This window comes from Lissotriton vulgaris, chromosome 11 (assembly GCF_964263255.1).
Source record: "Lissotriton vulgaris chromosome 11, aLisVul1.2, whole genome shotgun sequence".
Classification (NCBI taxonomy): Eukaryota; Metazoa; Chordata; class Amphibia; order Caudata; family Salamandridae; genus Lissotriton; species Lissotriton vulgaris.
Window position 1 is genome coordinate 212072431 of NC_141699.1, and position 12323 is coordinate 212084753.

The 12323-nt window shown below is 42.4% G+C and overlaps 1 protein-coding gene across 1 annotated transcript in view; it reads right to left on the reverse strand.

The window, feature by feature from the left end:
• Positions 1–12323, reverse strand: part of GLTP (glycolipid transfer protein) — a 318369-nt gene that overhangs the window by 105902 nt on the left and 200144 nt on the right. Inside the window, exon 3 of the mRNA XM_086943122.1 lies at positions 2662–2795. Coding sequence (XP_086799248.1) covers positions 2662–2795 — 134 coding nt within the window. The remainder of the gene's footprint in view (positions 1–2661; positions 2796–12323) is intronic.

A 12323-nucleotide genomic window follows, 5' to 3' on the forward strand; every position in this document is an offset into this window, starting at 1 on the left:
CCTTCCAAGCGGCAAACATATGTAGGGAGTATGATGACTGGTCATGCGTTTATACCCACGTGACGATCAAACCAGTCGGTCAATAACCGGCTTCCGTCTTTTCTGTACTTATTACAAATGTTTCAGAATTCATAACGTGCAGCACAGATTAGAACGCCTAACATTCAGACAATTCTGGCACAGTTATCCATTTTAACCAGCAGTTAGTCATATGGATGCAAAGCATGTTGACCAATGGTAGGTCTTTATGAAGTTTTCCGTGTGCAACGAACTTGTCAACTAATGCTGGCATGGTGACCAGAAAATGCTAGGAAAAAACAGGAGTGTAACCCATAGACCGGATTGAGATCTGGGTTTATCTGTATTTGGAGCAACAATATCTCAATTGGATTTAATGAGAAAGGCAAATATACGTGTATATACAAGACATTACAAGGTTGCGAAAGAAAGACTCTCTGTATCAATTTTTAGAAAGTGCATGTAGCATCATATATTAAAAGCATCCTATACTTGACAGTTGTAGAAGCACTGTTGGCATAAAATGTTGTGGCAACCCAAGGGGGCTTTGTGCACTTGGTGCTCGTGAAACAAAGAGTGACGTCGCGAGTGACAGGTGAAAAAACATAACGAAGGAAGCGAGGTGACAAAGTGGACGACAATGTACAGAAACAATGGTTAGTCATCAATTAATGGAAAGCATATTCTTGTTTAGGAACCAACGTTGAGTGCGCCGTGAGTCACGCTGTATGTTGGGTCGACGGCATTTCGAAACAGAAATAGTTCATGCAGATTTCGTTGCGGCGCCTGTGTCCTTCTGCTGGATTCTCCCCGCGTGCATGACGCACATGTGCAGGTGGCCGATTTTCCCCTTCTGACTCACTGCCTGAGATGTCTACAGGTATCCTGCGCTTGGTAGCAATGTTGTGTAGGATAGCACACACACACACGGCCACGATGCGGCAGCAGATGCATGTATTTGATGGCCTCACCAGTCTTGTGCAGTATGCGGAATCTGCTCTTCAAAAGCCCAAATGTCCGTTCAATGCAATTTTTTGTGCGAATGTGTGCTGCATTGTAACGCCGTTGCTGTGGTGTTGCTGGGTTGAGGTATGGGGTGAGTAGGTACTCACGGAGAGCGTAGCCGCTGTCACCTGATAGGAGCAGAGGGTGAGTGCCTGTGCAGCGCAGCGTCATTAGCATATTGTACTGTTGTGTGGCATGTGTACTTACCCAGTAGGTGTCCTTCACCAAAGTCTCCCCTGGCCAGTCGTGTGTGGAGGCCACTGTGCCGGAATATGAAGGAGTCATGCGTGCTCCCCGGGTACTGTGCTACTATGTCCGTGACGATTGTCTTTGCATTGCATACCATCTGTATATTGAGGGAGTGGTAGGACTTAAGGTTCCGATACATGTATTCTGTTTGTGCAGGTGGGCAGATGTGGATGTGGGTACAGTCAATGCATCCTATGATGTGTGGAAATTGGGCTACATTGTAAAATTGCAGCTTGGTTTCGTTCAAGTCCTGTTGGCTGGTGGGAAATGAAGTGTAGGCGGCTCAGCATGGCCTCCAGGAAACTCCTTAGGCAGCGGGACATGGTGGGCTGGGATATAACTCCTGCAACAGTGACTATTCCCTGGAAGCTTCCGGAGGCCAGTAGGTGCAGGCTGCACAATACCTGCACATGTGTGGGGACGACGTGGGTCCTCCTTGTTGGGTGCTGCAGGAGGGGGTCTAGGACCCGGATCAGCTTGATTATCATTGCCCCACTTAGGCGGTACTTTGCGTAGATCTGCTCTCTGGTTTGGCCCAGTAGGGTGACCCGCAGACGGAATATCCGATCCTGGATGCGTCGTCTGTTCCGTGCTGCTCACTGTAGCCTTCGCCGCCTGACCACCATGTAGAGTCCTGGCATTGTGAGACTCCTGAGGGTCCAGCTGCATGTCCTTAAGTGTGTTTGTTCAAGCCAGCAGCTGTGGGTACTTAGCAATACTTCTTTTTCAGATTTTTTTTTTTCTTTAATAGTTACCACCTGGTTTGGGTTCTCCTTAATTTGCGCGTTGCTATTAGCGATTTAGGGGTTTTCCGCAATTAGCGATTTTTCATGAATTGCGATAGCGATTTTTTTGCGATTTCGCACTTTTATTCGCAGAAAACCTGCTTTCTCGCTATTACCGATTCGCAGATTGTGTTCTGCCTGGTTTCTGCGAATTTCATAGCGATTTTGCATAAATGTTTAGCGAATTCCCAATTTTGTTTGTTGAATACCTTTTCTACAAATTGCGATCGCAATTGCTTTTTCGCAGCTAATGCGATCGCAATTTGGCTTCATGAATCTAGCTGTGGGTGTGTAATTATGAATGCAAAATAGTTACATTATTTTAAAATTATACCATGAAACGGCAAACAAATCAGGACGAGAGCCTTTACAAGACTCCTTGAACATTTGAGCCACCTGTGTCCTCCTGTGGAAAAGCTGACCTGACCGAATGCCACCTGTTTCTCAGGGCGATTCCTCGCTAACTGGAGGCCATGTATGTATGGGGTATTAACTGGCTGCAGACTTCGCTAAGAAACAGACTGCTGTAGCTGTATTAAAACCCAAAACAAACCACAAAATAAAAAGTCTCCCATTAACACAGTCTCAAAATGATAAAACTCACCTTTTTAACCACATCAGAGCTAGGGTCGCGCCTGCCTTAGGCCACTGGGCTCCATATAGTTCTTTCTCTCCTTCTAAAATCAGCTGCAATGTCTTAAACTGTGTAGGATTGGAGTCATAAACTGCTCGGATTTTCTGAAACCAAAAAAAAAAAAATGACATACTTTTTTCCTATATTAACGCCTTATTGTTCAGCATGCTTTTACAGCCTTTACAAAATAACTGATTAATTGTTTACAGCATGTGTCACTTTGTAACCTGTGTATCTTCTCACATCTTATCGATGGGATTACAAGCAAATCACTAGAAGACTACAAACCATCCAGAACTGGGCAGTCGGACTGATCCTCAACCTCCCAAATAGAACTCACATTACAGCTCAAGGAACTACACTGGCTCCTGATACACAAATGCGCTCAATTCAAACTCCTCATACACACTTGCAAGCAGTGGCGGCTGGTGACATTTGAAAGTGATAAGGCGTAAAATAATTGTTGCACTGCACTATGGCAAGCGAGCGAGCTTGAACAACCTACAGGGGATTCGGAGAGTTCTCCCCCCGAGAAAATATTGAAAAAAAGAGTGGACAAATGATGCATTTTCAAGTTAACTTCAGAAAGCAGGAAGGTTAATAAAGCAATAAGATTTAATTATTTATCATTTAAGAAATTGCTGGGTGTTAGATTTTTTTGGGGAGGTTATTACACAGAGGACCACACATAGATATTGATAGTGTGGTAGAAAAAAAGTATGGTAACAGACAGCAAGAGAGTATGGAAGAGAGAGCTCACCTGTGCTAACTTACAGTGTTCACAGTTTCTGGCAACTCACACTATCCACCAATGCCACTTTCACACGCTGTCCATGAGAGCCAGCTCCTCACTGCCCACCAGAGCCAGCTCCTCACTGCCCACCAGAACCAGCTCCTCACTGCCCACCAGTGCCAGCTCCTCACTGCCCTCAAGCACCTTCCAGTGCTCAGCACTGCTTGCTTGTTGGAATTCAGAATGCTGTGAACTTGCATATGAGGCCTCTTTGTGCCTCATGTGAGCTATGGCTCTGCTCCTCCACTAATAGTGTTTACCAGGTATTAAATTGTGAAAGACTGAGGACTTCAAGGGGAAAAGCTTAGGGGATCCTGTACTGATGAAAAAGGTGCAATGCAAGGGAGCTTTCTGACCGAAGAATATTAAAAGTAGAGATGAGCACATGAAAATGTGAGGCGATTGTGTAGTTCACTTCTGTGCTAGCCCTCTTCTGTGAGCGTTATTGAAGTTTGCGCTACTGCTGCAATATATATATATATATATATATATATATATATATATATATATATATATATATATATATCACACCAACACTTCCTCCCTCGAGAAAGATTACCACGGACACCTCACATGGATTGCAGAAAGTTTAATCATTAAACGCGTTTCGACTTTACGTCTTGATCACGCTAAAGAAGCTACACAGTGACCATACTTAAATATACTGTTTGTGAATAAACATCAACAAAGTACTTACACCATGGTGAAAAAAGTGAAAAAAGTGATACATAGTGGTTCCGCCATTATAGCCTAGTCACAAATATATACAAATAACACCACTTTTTATGTCGTGCTGCGCCTTCGAAGGTCTGTTGGAAATGCATTTGCACAAATTATATAATATTTACAATAGATATTACTGCATGATGCCCCAGTAGGACAAAATTATAATAATGTAAGGTCCAAGCATCGAACGGCACGGAAGGTTTTTCCCCAGTGGGCAAGTTATTGCACGTCTCATATACCAGATGCAGGAAATGCAAAGCGTGCAGTAACAGCACAGACTGTAACATCTTACGCATGACCGGCACAAAAAAAGAACGGACCATCAAAAAGAAACTGAATTGCAACACCATGTACTGTGTATACGCCCTGTTATGCCCATGCGACAAGGCGTACATAGGGAGCACTATACATTGTGCCAAGAAACGTGTCCTCAAACATATCAGGGCAATCAGGCACAATAACAAGCAATATCCTGTTGCTAGACATTTCTCTGAACAGCACTTCCAAAATGAGAAATTGTTGAGGATGGTCGTGATTGATGATGTCCCCAATAACATCCGGGGGGGCAATCGCAAGCTCGCACTGCGTAAACTGGAATCTAAATATATCATAGACCTTGAGACCATGATGCCACAGAGGCTTAATTCCAGTGAAGAATTAGCTATCCACCTACATTAATTATCCCCTGAGTGTGCTGTAACTAATATGCACTAGGATGTGAGTTTCTGAGACCCTGTTGTTTTATCTGCTGCCGTTATGATGTTTTTAATTGTACATATAACATCAGTTGATTATGGCAATGTCTTGTTTGTTCATTTTTTAGGTGGTGGCACATACTTTTTGTTGAAAGTGGTTTGGACTTTGCCTAAATAAGACATTCTTGAGGATTGAGACGTGCAATAACTTGCCCACTGGGGCATAACCTTCCGTGCCGTTCGATGCTTGGACCTTACATTATTATAATTTTGTCCTACTGGGGCATCATGCAGTAATATCTATTGTAAACATTATATAATTTGTGCAAATGCATTTCCAACAGACCTTCGAAGGCGCAGCACGACATAAAAAGTGTTGTTATTTGTATATATTTGTGACTAGGCTATAATGGCGGAACCACTATGTATCACTTTTTTCACCATGGTGTAAGTCCTTTGTTGATGTTTATTCACAAACAGTATATTTAAGTATGGTCACTGTGTAGCTTCTTTAGCGTGATCAAGACGTAAAGTCGAAACGCGTTGCTGTGCAGTTTAATGATTAAACTTTCTGCAATCCATGTGAGGTGTCCGTGGTAATCTTTCTCGAGGGAGGAAGTGTTGGTGTGATAGTTCACAGGGCTTCCAGTGCCCTGACCACAGACCGCCCTACAGACGGCTTCTTTCATACCGGAGCTGGGTTGTGTATATATATATATATATATGAACCGAGTAATCTTCAATAACCACATTCCTGTCGTGGAAAAACGAAGACACGGACCCAAAGGCTGCAGTCAAGGAGATCTTTAATCAAACCTCACTGGTTACGCGTTTCGAGCACCGAGTGCCCTTGGTCACACACCGCGCACCAGGTCAGCTACAACTTTATACATTTTTTTAATTAGTGATGCTCCACCCATTTTCGTGGGTCACAAGGTGTAGACATAGAGAAAATACGTAGTTACATATACATTACGTGCTCACCTCTATATACACATGTAATAAAAACCAGTGTGTTGGCTCTTTTTTAGAAAAAGAAAATGTATATATATACACACATACATACATACACACACATACATATATATATATATCCAAGAACAATAGGGTCCCGAATACCAGAGCGCTCAACAGCGGGTGCAGGCTCCGGGCCGAACCCTAGGCCAAACAATCAATTTTTTCACAAGATTAAGCCACACACTGCAGTCCTTTTTCAAAGATTTTATTCACCAAACAGAGCCAGTCTGGCCACCGACGCGTTTCGGCTTTGCAGCCTTTGTCACGGTAGGGAGACACTACTATCATCATCCATTTAAGCATTTTCTGTTTAAAAACAACCCCTTTGCCTTATGGGAGTTGTAGTGCATTTTCATATTCTCAATATACAATCATTATGTGACAGCGCATTGTATTTTTTTGGCATGTTGTTATCTAAACAGGCACGGTTGTGGACTGAGTAATAATACATTATTATTTTTAAGAAATCAATTTCTTTGCAATAATAGGATTGGTATCACAATACTCCATTTTGCTTTTCTGTGAATTTCAAAGGATTCAATACCGTGTTGTTCCCTCTATTTCACATTATGGCAATTCTTATTATACTATGCTAGGTTTTCAATGCATAGCGTCTTTAAATTCTGTGTTAAGTACACGTTTCTCAGTACTAGTGCCTGTTTGAGTGTCTTTGTTTTTATGGGTATAGTACCCTTTTTGATTTTATACAAGCCAAGAGAGTTCATCTGGGTATCCAGTAGTTTGAGGGCCTATTCCGGTGTTATATTTTATTTTCCATCTTCTTTTTTCCAGACTATGTTCAGAGGTGAGTGTACATTTCTTCGTCATTATTCAGGCCTCTCGGAGTCTTAGTTCGTAGTCTTATGATGTACCTGGATTCCATCAGTCGTAGTTTTCGATCACCCAGTCTTTCATTGTGAGAGATTGTGTCTAGACCAAAAAATTCAATTTTTATCCAATCATTATTTTGGCACTGGTGCATATGTTTACCTGTTGCATAATTCATAACCTTGTTCTTGACAGCTCTTATATGCTCTAAAATTCGCTTTTTAAGCATGAATGTTGTGCTCCCAACGTATCTTACCGCATTCACACTGTATCACATATACTACGTATTGTGTTGTGCATGTGATTTGCTGGTTTATTTTGATTGTTTTTCCTTCAAAATCCAGTATTTCTTTTTTGTTGGTGGCAATTTTGCATGCTTAGCAATTTAAGCATTTCCTGAATCCCATTTGTTGATGTGTGAGCCATGTTTGCTTTACTGCAGTTTGAAAGTGACTCTTTACCAAATTGTCTTTTAAGGACCGTGCTTTTCGATTTGTTACAAGTGGTCATGTGCCGATTGTTTTGTCAATGTCAATGTCTTTTTCGAGAAAGTGCCAATGTTTTTGGATAACTTATTTTTTCATTCTCTTTGCTAAAGGTTAGAATTAGTCGTGGTCTTGTGTCTTGAGATTTTTCCGATGTTCCAATTGGCTCCTCGTCATTTTCATTGTTTATGACAGTTTTTTCTTTTTCTTTTGCTATTTCTTTTTCAATTTTTGACATCAGAATTTCATTGTGTTTTGCTTGCCACTTTCTTTTTGCTTTTACCCAAAACTCTCGATTTGAATCCTCTGTTTTTTAATCTGTTGGCACTAGCTTCTATCTGGAACGTTGCATCATTTCCTTCGAACAGTTTCTCCCAATTCGTAAAAATTCTAGATATGGAATACTATTCAGGAGTGTTTGTGGGTGGAAGCTTTTAGCATGCAAGATACTATTCGTAGCTGTTTTTTTTCGGTATAACGTAGTTTGTATTGTTCCTTTGTCAATATAAACTGTGGTGTCCAGAAAGTTATTTTGTTTTTGCTTGTTGTACAGGTAAATGATAGTCCAATCATTATTTAGACCATCGAAATATTTTATGAAGTCTTCCTTCTTCCCGTCCCAGATTATGAATAGATCGTGAATGAACCGTACCCATAACACTATTTTTTCCAAGGCCGCCTGGTTTTCTGGGCCCCAGGCTATTTCCCTCTCCCACCAACCCATTGTTAGGTTCGCAAAATTCGGGGAGAAAGAAATGCCCATGGCAGTGCCACACAGTTGATGATATAACTGATGATCAAAGAGGAAAATATTATTGCTGAGACATCATTGATAAGTGGCTGCATGGGTTGGTGAGTAGCTACATGTGTCTTTATGGGTTATTAGTTGGTTTTTTGAGTATCAGTATGAGTGTCTGTATGGTTCGGTGGGAAGTATTACTTAGCGCATAGATGCATGAATGAGTTAGTCACTGTTTGTATGTGTTTTGAAGACCGCATGTGTGCAGGACTGTATGGGTGGATGACTGTGTTAGTGAGTGAATGACTGTCTCAATAGTATCTTTATGAGTAACTACATATGTTTTAATCTAGTATATGTGAGTATTCATGTATATAGGTGATTATATGTGAGTGAGAGAATAGAAGAGTTCCTGTATAAATAAGTATGTGTTTCTATAAGTGATTGTTTAAGAGAGTAAGTATGTGTACGTTTTTGTAAGAGTAAGTGCAGTGGTGTGTGTATAGCTGTATATGCAAATAAATGGATGTTTGATAGTTTATTTGCATGTGTGAGTATGTGTGTGAGTAAATGTATGGATGAGTATCGGTGTGTAACAGGATGTATAGGTGTATGAGTACATATGAGTGAGTACATGTATGAGTGACTATATACAACTGTTGGTGAATGAGTGGATGTGTATATGGATGGTGGAATTAATGAATAGGTTGTTGTAACTGGTATCTCCATTTTTTTGAAAATGTGTGTTTCTATTTTTGAATGTGTGTATCAAAGGTCATATTATGCTGAGAGGAGGTCTGCCACCCTTTCACAAGGATGATGTCATCAGTGATGTCATGAGTGATGTCACTGACCATGTCATGAGTGATGTAATATGTGACGTCATCAGCAGTGCATTGCGGGCGCGCAAGTTATAGTTAGCTGAACTAACTATAACGGGGGAATTTCAATGGTTTTGTATGAGTGAAATGTCCAGCTAACTATAACATGTGTGAAACCTATGTTTTTTTCAGTGGATTTCTAAGGATTTTTTAAATGCTAATTCCTAACTATAACGTGGCGGACACCTGTGTTTTTTTCAGTGAATATATATATATATATATATATATATATATATATATATATATATATATATATATACACACACACACACACATACATATAATACATATACACACATATATATATATATATATATATATATATATATATATATATATTCATATATATATATATTCATATATATATATATTCATATATATATATATTCATATATATATATATATATATATATATATATTCATATATATATATATATTCATATTCAAGCAATATGTGCACAGGCAAGTAAAGCTTGTCTCAACAGTCAATGTTATTTTTTCTTTAGACTTTTTTCTTTCATCTGGAGCTCGAAGTCCTACAGTTGAGGAAGTCAAAAAGGAGACACTAACAAGTGTCCTTTTAAGTCAGATATGCCATTGTTGAGCTCCGTCTAAAAAAAGGTTGATTGTGAGCCAAAACATCTGTGTGGAACAAAACTGAATTCTGCAGCTGCTGTCATATCCCTAAATTAGTTTAGAAAGTGAAGTGGAAATTAAGGAGATCTACTTTATACTTTAAACCTCCAGCTGTTTAGACACCACTCGTATGATTGATCTTCAAATAATAGAAGATCTAACTCAGTGAGTACCATAAAGAGAATGCACTCGGTGTTAGCTTGCCTCCTATTTCTTGCTGCGGCCCAGAGCATGATGGATGATTTACTCTAGTATTTGATTCATCATCATTTGACATTGTTGCATCATGCAAACTAGTCTTGAGGTGAGGGAGTGTCCAGTCAAACCTTTAACTGAATAAACATATGAAACACAAACGAGAATGCTTAAATTCAGGAGAGGAGAGTGTCTTAAATAATTAAAGTGAAATGTCGGAGTTCACAAAAAATAACGAAAACGCGTTGAAAAAAGATGAGTATTATGAACGAGAAAAAACTAGTCAATTTACGTTACAAGTAGTTTTACTTTACAAGTAGTTTTGCTTCCAAACTTCTAAAAGCTGTGTACAAACATCTGCGAATTACATTAGCCACATACAAGATTATTTATAGACGGCCCTTGAACATGTGATTTACGCACTCTAGGATAAACAATGCATTTTATTTACAAACACTGTCACAAACAGGTTCCATGCCTTCATTTTTCGAGTGCAGATTCAGAGGGAAAATAGACTGCTCTTTGGTTGACCTTTGGCTGAGGTCTGAGAATAATTATGTTTAAAGCACCCTAGAGGAAGTAAAGTACTTTTCTCCCTATAATGTTTCCCTAAAGAATTTGATCAAAAGTGAACTTTATTATGACCTTAGTTTATGATTCACCAGCAAAATGCCTCCCCTTTGGAAAAATGCCAGACCACAGTGCTAGAGCGCACTAGTGTTGACTGCCTCACCTTTTCAACAAGAAAGTTGAAACACAAAGCGCTTTCCTTCCTGTGCCAATCGCTGACGCTCCTGGCTGACTTTGGAAGGGTAAAATAAATCTCTGCGCAATTTGCAGTAAATTCCCAGACACGGATTTGTGATAGAGTTGACAGTCCAGTAGTTGGGGTGGGAGGAGCTAGGTGGGCAGAGGGGAAAAGGTGGGGACAAGACAGGAAGGGGTCAGTTAGAGTAGGGACGGGGACCTGTACAGAAGCAGAAATAAAGAGTTCAAGCTTATATCAGTCGTGTCCGCGTGTTAATGGTGTGGGACACGACAGCTGGCGACGAGGGTGGGATCAGGCAGTAGACCCACCGGAACGAGCCCCGTCCCGCAGCGTGGAGCGCCCAGAGCTCCGCTGCGACCGCAATCCTGAGGAGTGACCAGGAGAAGCCCAGGAGTGACCAGGCGGCCCTCGGAGAGAACCGAGAGAAGCGGACAGTGCGCCAGCTGAAGGCGCCGAAAGGGAAAGCCGATCGCGCTGGACGCGCGAAGCCCTCCAAGATCAAAGGCAGAGCGCTGAGTGTGAGCGCCGGAAGAGGGGAGCCGGTCGCGCTGAACGCGCAAGACCCGCCAGACCCGCTGAACCGTGAGTTAAAGTCGGGAGCCCACTCCGACATTGCCCCCAGCACGCTGCAAGACGCTGCACAGGCGAGAGAAGCAGTTTGCCGCCTGACGCGTGAGAGGCAGCGCCAGGTCGGCGCACGCGAGATAAGGAGTCCACGCTGGGCAGCCAAAAGCTCCACCACACGAGCCTACCTGGAAGACAGGAACCGGCAACCGCCTGCAAATGCGAGCCCAACAGCGCAGCAACGCGCGTGTGTCCAGAGCAAGATAAAAAACCTCGTGCTCCACAGAAGGGGGCGGCCATCTTAAAGTCAGGCAGCATCAGAGACAGACCCTATCTAAACAGAGGGCGGCCATCTTTGGGTCAGGCGAAAACCCAAACAAGCACCGGCAGCGCCAAATTAATGTGCTGGATCCTGGCAACCAAGCAAATCTTATCAAGTGGGTGCCAGCAACGTAGAACAAACAAGCATTGGTGGCTACAGTGAACGGTGGGGAGAGCAGACATCAGCAACCGCGACCAGAGTCAAGCGCAAGACCTGAAGGCCCACCGCCAGGATGTCCAACCCTCCCGTGCAAAACGCACAAAATCCTCCCGCACAAAAGGACGTCAAAGGAGGCACACACCTGCGAGCGCCGGAACCCTTAACGATCACGACAGGAAGCAGCATGGGCCTAAAATGGCAAGAATGGCTAGCGGACTTTGAGGACTACATTGAAGGCTCCAGAATCGAGACGGACAAAGACAAGATAATAACCCTTCGCAATCTAGGAGGGCGTGAGATCAGCAAAATAGTGCGAGAAATCCCAACTGATGACGGCGACACCTACGCCAAAGTGAGAGATGTCTTGAACAACCGCTTCTTGCACAAAAGAAATGTTGACTACGAGCGACACAAGTTCCACCAACAGCGCCAGGACAAAGATGAGCCCTTAACCTCCTTTATACATCGACTGCGACGTCAGTCCCAATACTGCGACTTCACAAATTTCTCACCGGATGCAGCCATCAAGTCCCAAATAATCTCTGGGTGCCACTCGGAGTCGCTGAGACGACGACTGCTGCGGAAACCGCAAGAGCTTGCGGAAATTGAAGAGAACTCCCGGCTGTATGACCAAGCCGAAGAAAATGCGGCGGATATCGAGGTCAAGCCTACCACTAGCCGCGAACATGCCAACCGTGTCTCGGACCGACGACATGGAAGACAGGAATACAGAGGCAACCCTCCTGACAGGTCACGCAGATCCAGATTTTCACCCAGACGTCGAACGGACCACCGACCAAAGGATTCAGAGAGGAGAGATCGA